The sequence below is a fragment of the Parasteatoda tepidariorum genome, chromosome 8 (genome assembly GCF_043381705.1).
Source record: "Parasteatoda tepidariorum isolate YZ-2023 chromosome 8, CAS_Ptep_4.0, whole genome shotgun sequence".
Taxonomy (NCBI): domain Eukaryota; kingdom Metazoa; phylum Arthropoda; class Arachnida; order Araneae; family Theridiidae; genus Parasteatoda; species Parasteatoda tepidariorum.
In genome coordinates, this window is record NC_092211.1 from 31,216,079 (window position 1) to 31,239,779 (window position 23,701).

Here is a 23,701-nt window from a genome sequence, read left to right on the forward strand (position 1 = left end):
CCCATTGAGCAGCTCTAGCGCGACGTAAATTAACAAACTAACTAACAAACTAACAATATTTATATAGTTTTCGATTAGTGAGCGTAGTTTATTAAGCTATCTAACGTATGATGTAACTAACCACTACATTTATAAAGATAAATTATAAATAAATTATAATTCTTTTTATAAATTTAGGAATTGAATTAGCATTTTGAAATGAAATTATTTAGTGATTATTCATACAACATTTAACAGAATTTTAGGCGTCCTCTATATCGAAGAAATACTAAATATCCACGTAAAATCATATTTCACACATACTGTTCATTCACTGGAAAATCTATTCGCAGTGAAGGAGCATGTCTGTTCCTTCACTGGTTAGAAGTTGTTTTATGTATTTTTAACAGAATTTTGCTGTATAATAGGACTGAACATACAAGAAAATTAAACTGTTCCTTTTATTTTTCTTAACTTGGAAAAATTACAGTAGAGGAACACTCGTTCATTCATTGGCTTTTCATCATTTGGTAATCCAGATAATAATCTCAGTACTTACTTATACTAAGATACTTAAAATAAATAAAACATAACTTCAATAACCATATTTTGAATTCTCTTTTTCACAGAGAGAAAAATAAAACTTTACGAGCAATTAATTGAACTTTAAACAAAAAACTACAAACACTGACCTTATAATTTTGTCAAAGAAGCAATGCGTTGTAGAGATACTAACAAATTCAAAATTTTTTGACTGTATGACCTGGTAACCCAATGCATTGTTAGATGTTTTCCTATTGTTCTATATGTAAGCTACTGTTACCAATGAGTCTAAGTAAAAACTTTTAAAAACGTATTTTTAAAAAATATATATAAAATGTTCGTTTATTGGGGCGTGTTCCTTTATTGGTTGGTTTACCCTATTAAACTTCTTACATCATTTTTCCTTTTTTTTTTATTTATCTGTATTCACTGAAATCAATGAAACTAGCTCTCAAAATTTGACTATTTTTATTAGCCGAAAGAAACGCAGCGTTGAAATAATTTTTCAGCAAATTGAAAATTAAGATCTCAAACACTTTCTCTAAATCTAATTTTCGCTAAAGTAGGGCTTTCTTTTATCAAAACAATTTTTGCGATTTTCATAGTTAGCATGAAACGCTCTGACTAAAAATATCTAATACAGGCCTTTTGTGCTATTTTCATATTTCCGCACGCTGGGTAAATAATGGGAAATACTTAACAGAGAAGTCATCTTGGCTTTTCCTGCCATTTTCATAATTAGTAAAGACCGTTCTGATTAAAAAATAAGCAATTCTTAAGCGAACAGTTATCTTGACATTTTGTGCCATTTTCATAGACCACACTGACTAAAAAATAGGCGATTCTTAATCGGACAGTCATCTTGGCATTTCGAGCTATTTTCATAATTAGCATAAACGGTGCTGGCTAAAAAATAAACAATGCTTAAACAGTCATCTTGGCTCTTTGTGCTATTTTCATAATTAGTATAGACAGAACTGACTAAAAAACAGGTAATACCTAACCTAACAGTCATCTTGGCCTTTTGTGCTATTTTCTTTATTAGCATAGACCGAATTTAGCCTATCCGTCATGAATAACTTTTGCAAACATAATATATTCAAAACAGTACATTATAATATAGTAAAAATAGTATGTAACAAAAAAGAGTTATTTCATGTGACAAACAAGTCTTAGATGGAAACCATAACCAATATTTTATAAAGTCCCAGAAATGTTAACTATATTTCAAAATAAAGTTGGATACTATACATAAACATACTTATAATGCATGAGTTTTCGCGAAAAATACTTGAAAAATTATTAAAAACTTACCTTCACAAATTGTTCTCACCACGATAATCAATGACTTACTTTATTTTCTAAATGGAAAACATTTCTAAAAAAAAATCTTTAAATATATTTTTGCATAGAGATAAAGAGAGATATATATCTCTACCATAAGTAGTTTGATGAACTCTTAAAGTGTTGAGATAGATTTGCACGTGTGGGAAGTTAAATAAGGTTTGATGCGTTTTATTTTATTTCGGACTATATCGGCAATCTAAATCACATGACAATGAAATGAATACTCATTTCCCTTTAACATTCTTTTCATAAGTAGACAAACAAGGTCAGAAGTAGATTGTTAACAGTAAAAACGTCGATTATAATTCTTTTACTTTTTTTTAGGAACGTGTGAAGATTCACGCAGTTTCTTGCACGATGAACTGAAATGAAGGAGTTAAGGGAATTTAATCGGCAGAAATTCATTTTAATGAAATAAAGCGATAAAAATTTAAAAACTGTGTTTTTTGAATGAACTAAAGCGGAGAAATAAATTCATTTTTTTAAGGATTTTTTAAAAAGAAGAATACGTAACTTCATTTAATGTAGTCATCCCTTGACAAAGAAAAACGTAGGGAAATTAGCAGCGGTGATTGACGTTTATAAGGAAAGTGATGCGTTTTTTGTTTTTCGTTTTTGGTCTCATAAAAGTCAATTATTTTCTTCTTTTTTACACTGAGAAAAAAGTACGGTTGAAACAACTAGATATGGCGAACCAATGGCACGCGTGCCATTTATGGCACTCGACACAATATTTTGGTCACTCCACCAATCACAATTGTTCTTACACTATGAATTGTTATTACACAAATGTTATTACGCTATGAAGCATATGTAACAATTAAATTAAAATTCACAAAAAACAAACAAAATAATAAACAATTATTAATCAAAAAATTAAAAATTAATACTAAAGAAACAATTAATAACCGTAAAAAACAAGCTAACAATAAATAACTAGCAAAAAAAAAATCAGCAGTCCTGCTTAAACTAACATCTTACAACCAAATATAAGTTATTGGTCATCTAATCTGCAACAACAGAAGTCACACTGATGTTACTTTAAGTTGAATTACATGTATAACTGAGACATGTATACAAAATGCATTTTTTTTCAATGTAAATAAAGAGTTTTGAGTTGATAGTAATTAGTATTATTATTTTCTCAATAATCACGCAGTCAAAATTATTTGACGGCACGTCTATGACCTCATTAAGCAATTTTTTAGAGAAAATGGCACTTTGGTGTGTAAAGGTTCGCCACCCCTGAACTAGAATACGGCAAAAGTCGCCGCGTTTCTGCCTCCGTGGGAACACTAAAACGCTTGATAATTTTAACGGAGTGCTTTGGTTACGATTTTGGTAAAATTAACAATAAAATATGGTTTTATAACATTTAGCATTACATTTGGTAATAACTTTTGGTAAGTGTGGTAACATACGATAATTTTATCCTGGTGTCTTACAGCGTGGCATAGAACCTATTTTTTCGATTAAGTTTACTTTTCTGTTTTGTATAAACCAGAATTTGCTTCGTCTAATATTGGCATCATAATCATAATAACGTGCAACCTTGCAGTAAAATAATTGTAATAAGACAAACCACGCTTCCGTTCAAGTTGACGCGTAAAATGTTTAAGAGGAAAAAGATTATATACCTAACGCCATATTAAAGTTGAAACTAATTTAAGCCATAATCTGCCGCTAAATTTTAATCAACGTGAGGAATATTGTAACAAAAATAAGGGAACAATGGCCGCAATAGAAAAAGATTGCTATTTCTGCCATATCATCGTGTTTTATTATCTAATTATTACTATAAGAGAAAAATTTCCGCAATGTTTTCATGGAAATTTTTAAGCATGTAGCTAATTTTCTGTACTAAATATTTTACTGAAAGTGTGGTAATAAGAATTATACTATTGAAAACTAGAATTTCCAGCTAACTATCAGCATGTAAAGGAAAAACAATTACTAAATGAATGGATTTTGATTTTCTTACCAGAATTTTTTTCCTTTAATTTTTATTTTACCAGAAATGTGATTACCATACATTACGGTAATTTCCCCACAAATTTTTCTTCCGTGTAGTCAACATGCGAAATGTAGTAACTAAATTTTTTTTTGTATTAATCATTTTCTTCTTTTAGTTTTGTGTTTGCTTTTGTTGGAAATTTTAATTCATAGTTGTTGTTTTTTTTTTTACAAAATTTTGAATTATGATAAATCTACTAGCGTCATTTAGGAAACAATTTAAAGTTTAAAAACATGGCATTTTCAATTTTTTTTATTAAATGTCAATTTTGATATCATTGAGGAATAAGTGATTAAGAAATAAATGAGCTGTCACTATTGCTGGGCTTACACAGCGAGCTCAGCTTCAGCTCAGCTCAGACCATCTTGTCAGAAATGTAAAGATCGCAAGTTCGCAATGCCGATAACATTTTTCCTATCATACTATCAGCCACGAAACTATGGAGCCATAACCCCTTAACGATCGATTAATTTTCAAGAAAGCGATCATAAAAGTGCCTATTTTGCCAAATACGCGTATTTGATTAGTGCTGACATCTAGTTTAAAAAAAACTAACCATTTGCAATTAATTTAAAAATATCTTGGCAGTAAATGAATCTATTCTTATCTATTATTTAAAATATCTGGTGTGTAAAATGAGAAATAAAATGTTTTCCGGGCAAAAGAAATGAATTAGTTTTATTCTTATTGACGTGTTACTACTGAACACTCCAGCCCTGAAATTTCACGGGAGCGAGAAATAGAGGGGGAAACCACACCCTGTCATTTTCACCTGAGCGAGACGGAAGGGGTTACATAGGAACTATGCTGAGGAAACTTACTTTTATACAATAGAAAAAAAATAACCGAAAATAAAATAAAACCTTTTTACAAAAAATTGAAGAAGATTATTTAAAGAAATCGGGATTCATTACATTAAAACATATTTGATTGCCAGAAACATTTTTAAAAAAAGAAGAAAAAAACGGTGAAGAGCGATAATGAGAAAAAACGTCAAATTTTTACCCAGCAATAAAAATTGTTTCCCCATCTTCTTCAATAATATTCACTTGATTTTGATAACGTTTTCTCTTCTTTTAAATATTAATATATGAAACCTTTTGATTTTCATTTCTTTCAAGGATTAAAAAAAAAAAAACTTTACCGAGATGATTATGCCTTCACCAATAGCGCTGAATGATGAGTCTTGTATAACTTCAACTCATTGTTTTTATTACAATACATCTAATCAAGATATCAAAATAAACATATATTTGATAGATTTCGTGATGAAAATTTCAAATGTAATTCAATTTCAATCTCCTCTTTCTGTTGTCAATCCAAGATCTATCTTTTCTTGCAATTCACACACCTTCTTTTGTAGTTCTGCGGAAGCTTTAAAAGCACCTTGAAATGCTTTCTCAGTGTCTCGAGAGCATTTTGAGAAAATCCTATCTGCGCATTCTTGTGCTATGTCAAAGGTTCTATGAAAGACAACAAGAAATAAATGAGAAAAATTGCAAACAAGATTTACTCTAATCGTGGAATAATTCAAATTTTATACTGAACCGTTGATTTAAATCAACGACATAAATTTCTTACGATTGCTCTTGTAGTTAGCTTTAATCGTAAACATTCTTTTGAATTTGATTAAAATTAGTGATTCGAATAATAAAGAACTTTACTATTTTTTTTAAACGCATCAATTTATTCAAATAAAAGCAGACCTATTTATTTATTCCGGTGTATTTTTTGTCTGATTGATTTACTCCTCTGTTTTAAAATGAAACTTATTTTTATAATGAAATGTTTTTTAAATATGTCTCAGAAGCACTTTAAGTAAAATCGGTCAACTGATTCTAATTTTTTATTCTTCTGCCGCCATATCTCTTAATGATGTTGTACCTTTGGTTACTGTAAGCTACTGCAAAATTACTGTGAAGGAATGTTGAAAAAAATTGATACCTGACAAAAAATTATGAAATTTGAACACTCAATCACTGATTTTAATTAACATCACTTATTATTAAGAAAAGTTATTTTTAAATTTTAAGTATAGTTTTAAATCTTATGCAAATTATTTGATTCAAATTAATTACTGTGAAGGAATGTTGAAAAAAATTGATACCTGACAAAAAATTATGAAATTTGAACACTCAATCGCTGATTTTAATTAACATCACTTATTATTAAGAAAAGTTATTTTTAAATTTTAAGTATAGTTTTAAATCTTATGCAAATTATTTGATTCAATTGAATATGAAAGTTGGTTATCGGACAGTTGACTATAGCTAATGATTTCAATAAATAATGATTACGATTGTAAGTTGATTTCAAATATTAAACATAGTTTAGAATCTGATTCAAATACTGATAATGGATTTGAATAGGGCAATACACACAGACAGGTTTATTAGTATTGAATCAGAGCATCCATTGATCTGCTATTGTATCAAATTCTCTCTGTTTAATTAAAAGTTGTGAACATTTAATTGAACTTATTTCGAGAATCTATTTAATCTTGGTTTATGCATTTTTAATGTTTTCTAACCTTTTTCAAAGTTAAAAACCTGGCAGAAAATTAGCACTTAACAAAAAATTAGGAAAGATGTATCCTGTATCGCTGATATAAATAAATGATAGACGTCTCTAAAGTTTATGATTATAAAAGATTTGAATAGGTATATTTTTCCAGAAGATTACTCCAGAAAAGAAAAGAAGAAAAATTATTCCAGTTTTGAATGAATTAAGTATTTAAATACCGCCTTCATTGATGACCTGTATCTCTTGATTATTTCGATTTTTCTAAAATTAGCAGGTCTATATCAAGTCTTCTGGTAGGTCAAGTATACTTGTTCTATAAACTCTGCCCTTTTCTTAAAAAAAAATTTAGGTATGTGCGCTTTTGTTCAAAATATCTTGAATTAATTAATTCTTAAGAAAAAGATACAACTCATAATTCAAAACATTTATTCGAATCATCTGGGGGAATTGATTCGGTTTAGTTTCAGTTGTCGTTATATTTAACCATAGCTACAAAATAAACTTGCACTCAACCAATTTGAATTTTAATAAACAAATTTCAGAATTTAAATGCCTACGTTTTGATATGTAAGTTTAAATACGCTTTCAATCTTGTAGTTCAAACCACAAAGCGAGAAGAAATTTGCACCATCTATTTAACTCTGTGGTCAAAAATAGTTTTAACAGATTTTGAAAATCTTATAATATTTTTTTACTTGCTTTCTAGACATCTGCAACAGATCTGCATAACTGTTTAATTTGATTTAATTGTTTGATTTAATTTTATGCCATTTTGGTGAAAACGAAATTATTTGAAATAATATGTTTAAGAGATATTTAAATAATGAAACTTTCAATGTCAAATAAATTTAAATTATACTGAAAATGTACTACACTGAAATGTAAAATGTTTTAAATAATATTGCAAAAAAACTACTTACTGGCATATAGTACCTTCCTCTACGTCACAATATTTTAAATCTAACCATGTATCGAAGCTACAATTTTTATCTTTTTTCACAGCTAAATACAAAACAAATAAACAAAATAATTAAATTAAAAAAATAAATTAAAACAAATAAATTAGAATAGCATTTATTAGAAATTAAGGAAATAACGAAATGTTGTAACTTAGGTTTTAAATGCAATATTCATCTTAAAATTAATTTTCCAGTTAAATTATTGCAAATTCCTACCCCCAATTTGTTTAAAATCAATTGTGAAAGAGCATTTTTCCAAACGAAAATGAGAAAACTTGCATGATTAATGTTTAACTATTACGGACTTAGAATTTTTTGCATTCAAAAATGTAGTTTGTTCTTAAAACAGCGTTTTGTGCTATTCAACTAAGCTATTAACTTCAGCAACAAGCGTTATACCACAAATTTTAAATTAAAAATATTTATATCACAAATTTTAAATTTTTTGGATTTGATGCTGACAATTTATGATAAATCTAAAAAGAATAAAAAATAATGACAATTTATAATAAATTCAAATATGATGAAATTTGATGAAATTTTTGAATGAAATGATGACATTTTTTTTTTAATGAACTCTAAAAAAATTTACCTTCATTGGCTGCTGTACCCTCTGTGCAAACATCAATTTCTGTGGCTAAGGCTTTTTCTGCTATTTCGGCAAATCCAGTATGGCAAACCAATGCAGCTTCGAGATCACATCTTGTCATATTTGGAGTTATACTACAAATGTATAGAATGAATAATTCCGTTAACATTTGAAATTCTTTTGGGTTATTAATGCTGTACTGTATCATTAATACTGTACTGTAATTCGATAATGTATCATTCATTACTGACGCAAAACGTCTAGAGGTTGATTATAATTTGACATCTAAAAATCTGGTAAAATAATGATCGTTTGTCACAGTGGAATGAAAAGGAACATGAGTTTTTACGGAAAAAGAGAAAATATATAGCAAGAAAGAAACATCTAATATATATAATTCTCTTACGTGGCTCCCAAATTTTGGCTGTATTTCTTTTCCGCCGGTGGCAACGTTTGCTTTGTTTTGTTTACGTTACTATTTCTCTTACACGGTGAATCGACCAATGATTGCCGCTAAAAATGTCACATGCCAAATCTAGCTGAGGTGGCTCAACATATAGCGCTTTTAAAAACGGAAACTGAAATAACCAGAGAGCATCAGCTGCGGCAATCTCACACTATTAAGCTAGGCAGAAGTGAGTAGTCTTTGTCGATAGATCTCTATTTCAGTATTTTGTCGAAAGCGCTTTTTTTCACGAATTTATATATTACGAATTTATTTGACGATTTTTGATTTATATCACGAATTATACTATAGCACATTTGTAATAGGTTTAACCAACTACATGTCATTTATTTGAATTCAAATTTATTTTAATGACATAGTATTTACTAAAAAGATGTATTTTTTTTAAAAAAAAAAAGTTTTTATATGGATTTGAATGATTTTTTTGAAGTCTTAGAATTTTGTGCATTTGCAATTTACCTAAGTTAGTAGCGAGCGAAGCGACCTTGGTTTGCGAAGCAAACCATATAAGATTGCGTAGCAATTTTCGGGGGTTGGCGAGCGTTAGCGAGCAGGGGGCGCAGCCGACTAGTAATTCAGAACTTAGTTATAGATGGCGCCTTATTAATCATTATGTTAATGATTAATAAGGCGAGTGTAAATTTTTGAAGCGGATGAATTTTCTTATCAGGTAATATCTTATTACTGCCGTTTCTTGGGATTGCATCATGTTAATGGTTTCCGGCTATAAGTGACATAATGGCTAAAAGTGACAAAATCCAAGTAAATGTAATAAAGAGCATTTGTGATTTCATGTGTTTGATTTAAAATTTCTCTGCCTGCTTAAGCTTTAAGCCATTTACTTAATGACTAGTAAAGTGCTAAATTAAATAATAATTGGTTTAAAATTTCCCTCTTAGCTATCCGTAAATTTTAAACTATATTTTTTCATATTTCCATTTTCTTTCTGAGTACTTAATTCCTAGTACAGGTCATTTTAGTTAATGGTTCTTCTTTTACAGTCTTTAAAACATCGGATTATAATCAATTCAGAAACCTATTTATAAACAAGTTTTGGTTTCAAATATTGCTTGCATAACGGAAAGATGTATCTTTATAGTCTGTGTACCTAAAGAAATCCTTTCATCAGTTTCCTGGAGTAATACCTGTATCTATGGTTACGAGATAGATCTATTTCAAGTAAGTGTGTGGGGGGTAAACAGATACTACAGTTTGAGGAGTAGGCTGGTAGTCGGATTATTATTAATTTAAAAACCTATTTAAAAACAAGTTTTAGTTTTAAATAATGCTAGCATAACGGAAAGATGTATCTTTGTAGTTTGTATATCGAAAGAAGACTTTTCGCTAGTTTCATGGAGTATTGTCTGTAACTATAGTTACGAGATAGTTCCGTTATTACAAGTAAGTGTATGGGAGTAAACAGTTTCTACAGTTTGTGCAGGGGCTGGTAGGAAAAGTATGAAAAATTCCCTTTTCAAAAATGTGATATTTCTTGTTTTCGGAGCAACAGATAATCCCAGACTCTGAGGCGGGAGGAGAATCTGAGGGCATCTTTGAATTTGGCAAACTATACTTTCATCATGACTTTCTAATTTGTTCATGTTACTTCTTTTCTTTTTAATTTTAGTACGATATTTAATCACTGTCATTTAAATCTATCAGTAATTGAAATATAGTAAGAATTAAGAGACTTGTAGACATATATTAATAACCCACTCTTTTTATCGAGTGAGACACTTTTACATCAAATTGTATTTTTTGTATTGTTTTGATAAGTGTGGTTACTTTACAAATATTTAAAATTCCCCTTAGATGGCTGCACAATTCACAAAAATACCTTATTAACTTCATGTAAATCGTGGTGTTTTCCACAAAAACGAAAAAGGATGGTGAACGGCATACCAGAAATAGGATGCATTGTAAGCAAATCGTCCTCTATTTTGAGGAATTATTTTACACGGTTGCAGTTTAAATTATTTAAAGATTATTTAGGTAACTTCATGGATTACGATTCAAAGCAAGAAACATCTTTTCTTTTAAGCCCGGAAAATTGACAATGCAACGTGAGACTTGGATATTGAATCAATCGAAAAGAAAGTTCTTCAGTTGATTTATTTAGCAGTAAAAAATCAATTTTATAACAGTCGTTAAAGATTTGGATTTTTTTTCTTCTAGAGAAAATTACTTAGCGGGGACAATTATAGACCTGCGCTATAATGGTGACTGGTCTCTAAGTGAAAGGAAGTGATTCTCGGATTCATTCCGCAGAAAGATGGTGCTCCACCACATTGGCATAAAAATGCACGCCAGTTCCTCAATCATAGTCTACCCCATCGCTAGATTTATTATTGCAAGGAATTGCAAAAACAATTCTGAGTTTTGGCGAGCATAGTGAGCGGGGGAAGTAAATTTATAATGATTTTTCACTTACGCACAAAATTCGTCGCTGTCATTCTCTTCAAACCATTGGGACGCACAAGCTTTTCTCGAATCTTCAAAGCACCTAAAATCAGATGCAGCTAAACTAGCTAAAGCTAAAAATACATGTAAAAGTGAATGAAAAAAGATATGGATCCATTTTTGATATTTAAAATATAACTTCAAAATATAATAGCACATTTGCATGCTAGACATTAATTTGTTTTCAATGTCAACATTATTAACACACAGGTATAATTAAATTTGAATTCAGTCTAATTGAACTTGTTTGTTTTACTCTCAGGAATTGAGTTATTTAACCTTATAAGTAAAAATATTCCATACATAGCATGGCAACATACAATATCACTATATGGTACTATTTTTTTTCTTCAAATTATGTCGAAGGCGGATAGTGAGTATACATGTTTCAAGTTACGTTAATCTATTCATTGCTAATCTGATGCTTTGAAGTAATGAATATGACTATTAAACATAATTTAAACTGTAAGATTAAACTGACTTAAACATTAAACTGAAGGAAGGATTGAAAACATTTTAGCAAAAATGTTCATAAAAATATAATTGTTTTCAATAAACGCTGAATTTTTTTTAAAAAAAAATCGATGTTACTCTGAGAATTTACCGTGTTTCAAGCTGTATGGCAAGGAACACCAAAATGCTTGGGAAAGCTCTTTGTTAATGATTTTGGTAAAATTAATAATAGAATATGGTTTTATTATATGTGATAAAATATAGTAAATGAGGTAAAATTTTGTCATTTTATTAGGATACCTGAGAGCATTGTATTAGACCATTCGGTCAAATTTACGTTTCAGTTTGTATTTTTTACTGAATATGTGAAAATAAGAACTATAATTTTCAAACCAGAATTTTAAGTAAACAGTTACCATATGAACGGAAATGATTTAAATAACGTATATTTTGGTTTCTAATACCCGAATCAGGTTTTATTTATTTATTATTTTTTTTATCAGAAACATCATTATCATGTGGTATGATCAGTATCATGTTTCGTAGATACACTACGAAAAATCAGTTTTTCGTAGTGTATCTACGATAAACTGATTTTTTGGAGTTAAGTATCATTAAAACGCAGGAAAATGTTTCGGCTTAAATTGCAAGTGATACTCTTTTTAATTTTACCAGAATATTTTTTCGTAGTGTATCTACGATAAATTGATTTTTTGGAGATAAGTATCATTAAAACGCAGGAAAATGCTTCGGCTTAAACTGCAAGTGATACCCTTTTCAATTTAAGGATTTAAATACAAATATACTTACAGCATAATACAATTGTACCAAAGAACATCATGTTACTCCCCTTTAGGTTTTGTACTGATCTTACTAACTTGACTCGTTTTAAGTAAGACCGTTTGGGAAGTAATCAGGTGTTATCAGAAATCAAACAGGTGATATATTTTCTAAATATTTCCAGTAAATAAAGACATTTTCAAGGTTCTTGAAAAAGTTATATTTTTATCAGAATGAGGAATAAAAAAGAAACGATAAACAATATTGCGTGAGCAAACAGGGAATTGAAATTCCCTCTTTCCGTTCCGTTGTTTCCGGTGCTTTGCGTTCTGACTCCTTAAAACAAACAGGAAAATTTTAAACGTTTGTTAATATTTATTCAAAGTAAATGAGCTGAAATTTTTTAATTTATATTCGAAAAAATGTGTTTAAAAGCCATTCAAAAATTAATTCACTTAAAAGCTGTTTTTTTCAGCAGATATATATTTCCATTGTCGTTTAGCAAAAATACTATCTTGAATTTTGAGTGAATTAATTTTTGAATCATTCCAGTTAATATTAAATGTACGTACTAAACGTAAATATAGTGTTAAAGCTGAATTGAAAGAGTTTAGAAGGATTGGGAGGAGTGATGATGTTGGACGTATAAAGTATATAGTTCTGTTATCATCAGACTAACCATTCAATATTTTCATCTTTATGTAAGACAGAGAAGGTTGTTGTTGTTGTAGTTCATTTACGTCGCACTAGAGCTGCACAATGGGCTATTGGCGACGGTCTGGGAAACATCCCTGAAGATGATCCGAAGACATGCCATCACAATTTTGATACTCTGCAGAGGGGATGGCACACCCGCTTCGGTAGCCCAACGACCTGCGCGCGAGGTCGAGCACTTTACGGTAGAACAGTTTAACGAGGATCAATACCACACACCCTCGGTCCCTACGCAGGCTGATCCAAGTGGGTCACCCACCCGCACACTGACCGCAGCCAGTGATGCTTGACTTCGGTGATCTACTGGGAGCCGTGTCTTAATGATCAGTCCACTGCGGGACAACACAGAGAAGGAAAGTATGGTCAAAACTACCAGGATATGGTACACTTAACTGTGCCTCTGGCTCCCTAAAAACACCAAAGAGCTTGGCAATTTTTAGCAAAGTGCTTTGGTAATTATTTTGCCAAAATTAACTATAAAACACGGTTTTATATTATGTGATAAAATTTCACAATTTTATTATGATACTGGTCTCCAACCCCTGGGCTGCTGACCGGTAGTGGTTTGTGGATCAAACAGCAGCGGGGTACCCAAGGAATATTAAAATATTTGCATTTTATTTAAAATGATTTGTATGTATTCCTCTCGGGGTGGTACGACTTTAAACGAACGATAGGTGAGCCGGAAGTGAGAGACGTAACCTAAAGCTGCAACAATACCACGCATTTAACTGTATTTTATTTTAAAGGCACGTTTAACTACAATTAAATTTGAATTTTCAAATTGAAACATTTCAGAATATGAACAATCAATGTCCCTTCTTTCGCCGGGACGTGGTAAAATTATTAAATGTTAAACGTTCCGCGTCGTTAAAAAAGCTGGGGAGAATTAAATAAAAACATTTTTTTAGTTGAATTTACTTTCCATTTTTCCGTTTTGTATTTTTTACTAAATGCGTTGAAGTACAAACTATAATTTTGAAAACCAGAATTTTCGGTAAACGCTTACCATATAAGACAAAATATCAAAAGAATGGTTTAAATATCGAGTATTTTGGTTTTATTACCAGAATTATATCTTATTTCTTTTTAGTAGAAATATCATTACATAATAATTTCTTTCTTCGTGAACGAAGATAAGGATTATTATTAAGAAAATAGTGCAATGAAATAGAAATAAAATGACTTCACAACAACGTCAAGCCATCAGAAATAATAATAAATAAAAAATGGAATTAATTTAGCTTAATTGATCACTGACATATAAGTATACTATTTGCAACCCTACCGGAGGCTCCAAATAGCCTTTGTGTGAGTGTTTTTTGATTCCCTTTGTATGGATACTTTCTTTGGCTTTTCATTTTAAACACATTGTTTTGAGTCCCCTTGCGTATATATTTCATTAAATTTAATCCACTGTGAACGATGTATATATGTGAATGATATATATATATATATATATATATATATATATGTCAATATGTCATCATACGCCACAAGAGGCATGTCCCCATTATTATTTGGTTACCCTTTTGTATTTGAACCGATGTTTCTATTAACCAAAATTTTCTTAATTTATCTAACTTGAGTTTGACAAATTATTTACCAAATCATTAAATTAGAAAGAAAAAAAGTTTTTCTGCAGTATCCTAGAATATTTTTCTCATTAAATATAAGAAAATAAAAATTTAGGATACATTAAAGGGGAACCTCTTGTAAGGTTTTTCTTCAGTTCATATTTATGTATTTAAGTTTCTTTTTTTAAATAGAATTAATATTTTCTTTTTAAATTTGAAAGAAAATTTTCTCTGGTATTCTTATTAAGTTTGTTTTGCCGTCCTTGTTTTGTTTCTTTAAAGAATTAATATATGTTTTTTTTATATTTGAATACAATGATATTTCCATATTAGCACCAAATCTGTAGTTAATTTAATTTAAAGATTTACATTAGGCAATTAAAAATGAAAATGATTTTTTTTTAGAAGAAACAATTACTAGATTCAATAAGATGTACAAGAAAAGAATTCTCTTCCAGACCTTCATGACATTCCCTTTTTTTTTGGAATCTCACTAGTGGGAGGTCTAATTTCTCTCAAAATCACATCGTAGTAGTTGAAACATTTTATGCTTAAATTAACCTTTCAGGAGCATTTAACCTTTTAAAAATTCTTTAAATTCAACAATCACAGCGGTATTGCAAATCTATAATCAGTTTTCAGTAATTAATAGCGATGCCTAAACTGAAGTTGCGTGACTTTTCTCCTTGCAATCCATCAATGATCAATGAGTTACAGATAGAAATTTTTCAATTGAATTTAGAATATGAGTCATCCAATAGGAATGGTACAATTGACAATTGATTTATTCCAGAGATATATTTCAGCTTCTGTCTTGAAATTCTCTATGTAAAATTTATCTGGAATTCATATTTACTTTTTAATTTCGGATCTTGATAGATTTTTAGTTTTTTAAAGGAGAAAATACTTTTGATTTCAATTTTTTTTAAAAAAATAATATATTTCTATCGCTGGAACTAAATTTCTTCTTATTATTATAAGAAATGTGAAATTCACTGAATATATTCTATAGGCAGGTGAGTTCTAACCAAACTATTTTAAAGCAATGCAAATAAATAGTTTGAAAAGTGACGCTATTTGGTTGTCGATGTCGGAAAGGGAGTATACAGGCGTCTAGTTCTGCTTATATATTCCTTGTAAATCTGACGGTTTGTAACAATGCATATGAGTATTAAAAATCGCTTAAACTAAAGATTGAAAACTTTTTTTCAAGAATAATAAATAAATATGTCACTGTTTTCAACGGACGAGGAATTTTAAAAATTATGGTAAAACCTACTAGAATTAAATAAAATATCGTTTTATCTGTTATAAAACTTGTTAAATCGGGTAATTTTATCACGATACCTTATAGCATGGCAAGAAAATCATTTATTCGGTAAATCTACCTTTCAGTTCCGCATGTTTTACTAAATGTGTGGTAATATGAACTAGGGTAAACTAACCAGTGAAGGAACACTTAAGCTTCGCTTACCTTTTAAAAAATCATATTAATTTCAAAGTTCGTAATTTTAATTAAATGACAGTGTCAACATATTTGATACTAATTGCAAATTATGTAAAAAAATTGTAGAGAGCTTATATAATATTGTTTTAAAGTTTTGGAGGTTCAAATAACAAGTAGTAAGAAGACCAAGTGAAGGAACAGCTCTTACCAGTGAATGAACACCCAGTAAAGGAACACTTAATTTTGGTTATTTTTTGATGATCTTTATGAATTTATGAGCCATATAAATATTTAAAAACAAGCCTATTCTTGAAATTATAACATATAAATACTTGGAAAATGTTAAATTTTTTTTGTAATCATGAATTTAAAATTAAAGTGTCAACATATTAGCACATACTGTTCATTCACTGGGAAATCTATGCCCAGCAAAGGAACATGCCTGTTCTCTCACTGTTTAGAAGTTGTTTTTAGTATTTTTAACATACTTTTGATGCGGAACATCACTAAAGGTGCAGGAAAATTAAAGTTTATCTTTTATTTTCATTAACTTAGAAAAAATACCAGTAGAGGAACAACTGTTCCCTCACTGGTTTTTCCTCGGTTGGTGATCCAGTGAATAAACACCCCCTTATCTCAGTACTTTATTATGCTATGATGCTTAAAAAAATAAAACGTAACTTCAATAACTATATTTTGAATTCTCTTTTTCACAGTGTGAAAAATAAAACAATTACTTGCAATTAATTCCATTTCAAACATATAAACACAAACACTCACCTTATAATATTTTCATAGAAACAAGGTGTTGCAGAGATAATAGCAAATTCAAAATTTTTTCCAGAGAAGTCTATTTGACCAGGTAATTCAAAACATTGCTAGATGACTTCCTATTGTTTGGCAGTAAGCTATTGTTACCAATCAATCTAAAGAAAAACTTTCGAATTCTTATTTTTAATCAATATATATGAAATGTTCCTTCACTGGGTAGTGTTCCTTCACTGGTTGGTTTACCCTATAATTTTAAAACCAGAATTTCCTGTAAATCGTTACCATGTGAACAGAAAAAATTATTAAAAATTATTTTAACTATTTAATTACAGTCATTTAAGCGAAATCCTTGAAAGAGTTCATACCATAAAACAAAATAATTCTTAATTTTCATTTTCTGAAAGTAATTCAAAATCTATTCAATTAAGCAAATCACACGCATGTTGCTCAATTTCTGTTCTGTAGTAATAAATGTTTAAGAATGCTCTTTGAGTATCTTCGGAACATTTTGAAAACTGTTCACGTACACAATCCTCAGGTTCATGAAGAGTCCTGGAAAAAAATTATTACAATGAAAGGAACGAGAAAATTTTTTATGTATTTCTTAATAACCACCCTTAATGAACATTCTTACAATATTTATTAAAGATAAGGTTAAACATGTATATAATCGAAAAAATAATACTAAAGCAACGAAGATACATAAAAGCTATTTGTATCTGTCGAATCACTTCTGAGGAAGGCCAGATGAAAAATACTAAAAAGCTGTTAGAAAGACATCATATGTTTCGAAACCAGATGAAATCATAAGTCTTAGAGGAGCAATTATCGTTAAACTTTTTCTTCATTCTCCGCAGTCAAACTGGCTTCGATGTTTTCAGTTCCATTTTTACCTTAATTAAATATTTTTTGGCTAAAAACAAAAAAATATTTAATTACGGAATTATTAATATTATTAAGTAACGAAAATTTAATGAAGTCACTATTGAGGAAAATGGAACTAAAAACTACGAAACCAGTTTGATTGTGGAGAATGAAGAAAAAGTTTGATGACAATTGCTCCTCTAAGACTTATGATCTCATCTGATTTCTCTTCGAATCACTTCGAATATGTAAAAAGATATTATTTTGCGTTTCCTAATAAGTAATTTTTTTTAGAAGAATTTTAAAAATAAAGTATTAGTTCGGTTATTGTGGTACACTCTGGGGCTAAAACACTGTGAAGCTTTGAAATATTCTGGAACTGGATCTAAACTTGAATGGCATACGCTTAAATGACTGTTCTGTTCGTATTAAGCTTGTGATTCTCTAAAAATTCATTTAGTATGATTCGCAAAAATAACTATTTAATAATTATTTTTTACCCTTTATGGGTTAATTTAATTTAATAATCACCAAAAAACTTTTGAATAAGAGGTGAACATATTTTCCCTTTATTTTTAACCATGTAACATTGAATGAGAAAATACAGAATTGAATAAACTTAATCGTATAGTTGCAGCGTAATAAATTTTAAAAAGTTAAAATTTTAAATATTTATTTCCTAAGAATTATTTGACCAATTGCGTTCAAAGTTTGATTTTTTTTTCATTTACAATTGCATAGTTTGAAGTTACGTAAAAATATTTATGCTTTGCAATGAAAACAGTTTTCAATCATTAATAAATTCAGTAATAAAAATAATGTATTAAGTTATATTTTTGTATAAAATTGTTTCTTTTGAAATGTGTGTAAAAGGTTTTTGAACCACTTTATTGATTGCAGAGACATATATGACAAAATACGCAATAAAGTAAAATTAGGATTAAGATTTTCAAATTTTAAATGCTTTCATGATTAGAATATTTTGACTGTATTTATATATTATATGTATAAATATTTGCTGGCTACCTATCATTTTTTAGAGTTAAAAATAATAATTCTTCAGAAAAAGGATTTCATTCAGATTAAGTACATTTTTGTGCCTGGTTTCAACCAGTTTAATACATCGTCAGCCAAACTAATTAGCATATTTAAGGTTATGTACTATTTCTACCATTAAATATTGCATTTTAAAACGCAGAAATCTAAATATTGGATCTAGAATTATAAAGGTGTTCCTTTTTTTGGCACACTGTGTGCTAAGATTTAAAAAATAACAAAACCTAACTAAATAAAAAATAGTAAGTGTATTTATTAAAAATAATGTCTCGTAGAATTATTTCTTCCCCTGTAAAAATACTTTTTAATGTATTATAATATCTATTTCTTAAAACCCGCTAGAATAAGGAGTTATTTTATGTAAAATATGTCTAGTTACATACAATCAAATAATGTTGTATTCATTTAAAACAAATAGCTTTTAGTGTATTATAAAGTAACCATTTTCACTTTTTGACGTCATATCGTGAATGTATGGAGGAAAAATATACACCTAATTAAAATCTACCAACGAGGAGCAATGTCTTGTGGTAAGAAATTTAAAAGAAGAATATAGAAAATGAAATAACTTTAAATCTAATACTACAACAAAAGGGTTAAATTAAAAAGAAATGCATTTACCTGCAATAATCTGTAACATCCATGACGCTGCATTTTTCAGATTCTAAATAAGTATCAAGTTCACATTTCTTATCATTTTGCACAGCTAAAAAGAAAAATTCTTTTAAGGCTGTTAGAATAAAAAAATATTGATATCAACCAAAAAAAGGTAAGAATTTGAAACAATTTCTCCTTTGAAGCATTTATTTCCTTGATTAAAAACTTGTTTCTGCACTAAAGGACTTTGACTGTATTGTTAAGAAGTACTGGATAGTTAGAAGCCTAATGATCTAATAGTCAATGGCTGGCATTTGTTTAATAATCAAATACATGTTTCTAATAAATACTAAAGAAAATAAATATATTAGTAGTATGTAACAACTATGATTGTTAAATAAGTACAATTCAAGCTTGGTACCCTTACTTCGATACATCTGAGTATTTTTTTCCAGCCACTCTCGGATATTAAAGCACATTTGTTAATGGGAATGGATAGAGTTAATGACAGTTATGAAACTTTGATAAAAATTGGAGACGAACAAATACTATGCACAAATGGATCGAAAATAAATAATAGCAGAAGCACTTGTTTACGTTACACTAGAGCTGCACAATGAGTTTATTGTGACTGTCTGATCCGAAGACATGACACCACAATTTTGATCCTCTGCAGAGGGAATGGCATCTCCTCTTTGGTAGTCAGATAACCAGAGCGTAAAGTCTAGTACTTTAAGATATAACAGTTTAGATAGCACCGATACCGCGCACTTTCGGCCCCTTCGCAGGACTGGGGCCCCACCCGCTCACTAATCGCAATCATTGAAGCTAGACTTGCGTGGTCCATTGGGAAACGTATTTTATGACCAGTCCATTGTGGGACCCATGAAAAGTAAAATGATAATTACTGGTTTTTTAAAGGGTAGAAGATGTTTCAGTTATGCTAGTAGTTAATAAAGGCAATTAATAATACCTGTATTAGCATCGGTGCCTTCTGTAGAGATTTCATCAAATGTATTCATTGCCTTCATAGCTCGTTCTTCGAATCCAGTTTTGCATATTAAAGCGGCCATTAAAGAGCAGTTTGTATCATTGTAGATCGATCTGAAAAATAAGGGCTAAGTTAATCAATTTAGGTACCAACTATATTTCAAGACAGTCACTTGATGACTATTTTAACAAAGTTCATGCTTGCTATATTGCAATAGTCTAATAAGAGCCGCGAGAATTCAGGTGATAAAGCGTTCCCCTTCTAATTAGGTGATTCGGGCTCGAATCCCATCGATGACCGGTTTACACGAATTCCGCATCCGGCTTGCACCGAACGCAGTGCTGACGTGAACTATCCTCCATCACCCCTCTGCAGAAGATCAAAATTGTGATGGCTTTTCTTCGGATCATCCTGAGGGATGTTTCCCAGACCGACGCCAATAGCCCATTTTGCAGCTCTAGTGCGACATAAATGAACTACAACAACAGTGGTAGACGGATCATGGGTTCCAGTTTTTTTGCCCTCAATTTAACTGTAGGAGGTTCTTGTGGTCTTAATCTCTGTAACGCAGATGCAGGTTAGTTCCATCAAAAAATTCTCCACGAAAGCAAATTTCTCCCAATACTTGAATCAGGAGTTTCCTTGTCTTCTGAATTGGATTCAAAATTACAAGGCTACGGAGTTGAGCATTAACTGTTCAACTAACATTGGCTGTTCAACACTGGTTATAAAATAAAATAAAATAGTCTAATAAAATTGTAATACAGTAACAATATTTTATTATTTGTGTTTAAAAATGCAAAAAAAAAGAATGCATGTGAGTGTAGAATGCTTCTTTAATATTTCTTTTCGAAGATTTTACTACACCTGAATTTACCCTGTTCAACCTTGGACAATAATATTGATACCTTCAGCTATAATATCGTTCGAATTCACTGCAGTTTTAATTGGATTTTAAGAAGTCTCAGTAGATCTGCTTTTAAAATTATTTAGTTTTTCACTGTGAATGGCTTGGGTCTTATGCTTATTGTTGTTTTTCATTGCATAAACGAGTTTTCCTTAAAGAATCTCAATTAACAATCTTGTCAATTATTATTGTTTCTTTTTATATCTTTCGAGTTTTAAAATCGAACTACTTTTCATATACTTCAACCAGAACCTGGCCTTTATCAAACGTCTTGGTTCAACTGTTTGAAACTTATTTATTTCAATAAAAGAAAGTTTTTAGGATTACCCGCACAGATGGTGACCTTTATCTTGATGCTTTTCATACCAGTTCTCTCTACAAGTTGTCCTTTCTCGAATGAAACAGTCATATATAACACTAAGCTGGCCAAAACTAAATATTGATAGAAAAAAATGTCAATTTGTTGATACATTCAATTATTTTCATCATTTTTCTAAATACATGAGTTCAAATTCTCTTATGTGACTAAGAACGAACATATTATATTTTACTGACATTCTATCAGACAAAATAATCTTATGCAAATTTTAAATAGAGTTCGATAAAGGAAGCTTACACCTTTAAAACCTCTCTTTTTTATAAACTAACTCCTTACACCACATTTAAAACAAATCTTCCTGTATGGAGAAATTATCGAAGTATAATGTTCTATTAAAAGTGAATAAGTGAATCAGATGAATTTAGAAGATTTTTAAGGAAAATAAGTTAACTAAATGATTTATTATGCATAAAAAGGCAAGTAATATATATATATATATATATATATGTCACTAAAAATATTTACTTACTGCATGAAATTATTGCACTAAAGTAGATCATGTTTCTGTTCTCTGTGCAAGCCTTTTTTTACCTTAATTATGTTTAAATCTTTCCTCTTTCTATGTAAGATCAATTGAATAATTTATCAGGTTCAAAATTATATCAACCATTTATTTATCTATGCAGATAACGGTCTCTAAAAATTGTTTAAGCAAATAGTGAAATTCTGAAGATAAGTAGGTTATGGTAAGCAGCTGTTTTATCATAATCACAAGCAAAACATAATCATTGCTTTTGATGCATGATTGTAATGTATAAACAAATATTAAGTGGATTCCAAACTTAGCGCTTATCGTTTTAAAATTTTAAACTTGTATGGTATTTTGTAATTATTTTATAATTGAACGTACTATGTTTAAGTTTATTTCGTTTTCTTTCAAATAAGAATAATAAAACATCTTGCATACAAAGTATGATTTTATTATCATGCCGTTTGGTGGTACATTTTGGATAAAAGCATGTAATTTCACCAAAATAAACGATAATTTTAACTTATCTAGTACAATTTGAGAGCACGCAGAAAATGTTTAGTTTGATCTGTTCTATTTTATTTAGTAACAACTTGTTAATTTTGTTTTTAGTCAGTTAGTATTTTAATTACTATGTAAGCAATGAGTTCCCATCTGCAAACGTTTAAAATTTCAAAAAAAATATACATACAAGTGTCTGAACAATTCTAAACTAGACCAGTAACATATTGTTACACAACAGGCTCTTTGAACATCTTAAAATCGATGAGTGGAGGTATCGAGTTCGAATGCCACCATAATCCTGTTTGTACCTATTTAATTTATATTTATTTTTAAATTATTACACATACATATTCCGTCTTGCGTGCTTGCTACGAAGTTCAGCTTATAAGCCTACTGAAATTTGAAGATAATACAGCACAAGAAAAAGAAAGCTGCATTCAGCGGTTGTGGAGGGACTTGAATCTGCGACCTCCCCACCACTGGGAATGTAACTCTTTAATATATTTCTTCAAATTCTGCTGTCTGTTATTTCACTTGACTACAGATTAAGAAAAATGCAAATTCTTATGTAACGATAAACAAGTACTTGAAAGAGTGATGTTAATTTTTTATTTATTTGCTTTCTTTGAGCTTCTCTGACCAAAAGGTATTACCATTTCACCAAACGATCTGCAGATTGGAGATAGCAGGTTAGAACCCTTGCATTACCCTGGAGGCATCTTTGTTGTGTTATTTGTTCTTTAACTTTTAACAGCACTGCAGAATAAGCACATAAACACGGTTAACAAGAGAATCAATATTCAAATGAATAAAATAAGATTCCAGAGTAACAAGATAAAACAACATTAGCTCACCTTGATTCCCTGAAATCTTATATTATACATTTGAATGCTCATTTCCTTGTTAACGACATTAGTTACTCTCCACCTCTCCATAGCGCGTTAAAAAATGCATTTTACCCTGATTTGCCTTTCTGCCACTATGTTTTTTCTTGCTCTGTTTTTTCTCTTTTTTCTCCCTCGGTTTCAGTGGCTTTCTAGTTTTTGTTTTTTAACTTTTTTTTCCCATTTTTATGGGGAACTTTGCATTTTATATTTCTAATCACTTTTGTTCCTTCTGATTCATGTCTGGCAAATCTTGAAAATAGAGCCTGTTTTTGAGAGCTTTAAACATGTCGACTGCCATTTCAATTTTTATTTTATTTTATTTTATGACCGCCGTTGAACAGTCGACCCAATTTTTGGGTTTACGACTACAAATGTTCAACGCCGTAGCCTTGTAATTTTGAACCAATCCAGAAGACAAGGAAACT

The 23,701-nt window shown here is 29.8% G+C and overlaps 2 protein-coding genes and 1 long non-coding RNA gene across 3 annotated transcripts in view; all 3 read right to left on the bottom strand.

Annotated features, from left to right (window-relative positions):
* The window catches only part of LOC107442831 (uncharacterized), a 105,816-nt gene that overhangs the window by 5,823 nt on the left and 76,292 nt on the right, over window positions 1–23,701 (bottom strand). The window lies entirely within an intron of this gene.
* On the bottom strand, window positions 5,075–12,284 carry LOC107442837 (uncharacterized). The gene is made up of 5 exons (XM_016056496.2): window positions 12,144–12,284; window positions 10,852–10,954; window positions 7,958–8,088; window positions 7,327–7,408; window positions 5,075–5,346 (listed from the first exon to the last, which is right to left on the bottom strand). Exons 1-5 carry the CDS (start codon window positions 12,172–12,174, stop codon window positions 5,178–5,180), a joined length of 516 nt encoding a protein of 171 aa, XP_015911982.1. The 5' UTR covers window positions 12,175–12,284; the 3' UTR covers window positions 5,075–5,177.
* LOC107442840 (uncharacterized) lies at window positions 16,996–19,350 on the bottom strand. The gene is made up of 2 exons (XR_011637548.1): window positions 19,164–19,350; window positions 16,996–17,174 (listed from the first exon to the last, which is right to left on the bottom strand). It is a non-coding gene; the product is annotated as an uncharacterized lncRNA (long non-coding RNA).

What these genes read in the sequence shown, in the direction of transcription:
- LOC107442837 (XM_016056496.2), bottom strand. Translation starts at nt 12,174, where the DNA reads ATGATGTTCTTTGGTACAATTGTATTATGCT. An exon ending in GACAGCGACGAATTTTGTGC is followed by an intron (nt 8,089 to 10,851) that starts GTAAGTGAAAAA and finishes ATACATTTGTAG; the next exon opens with TATAACTCCAAATATGACAA. An exon ending in GAGGAAGGTACTATATGCCA is followed by an intron (nt 5,347 to 7,326) that starts GTAAGTAGTTTT and finishes TGTCTTTCATAG; the next exon opens with AACCTTTGACATAGCACAAG.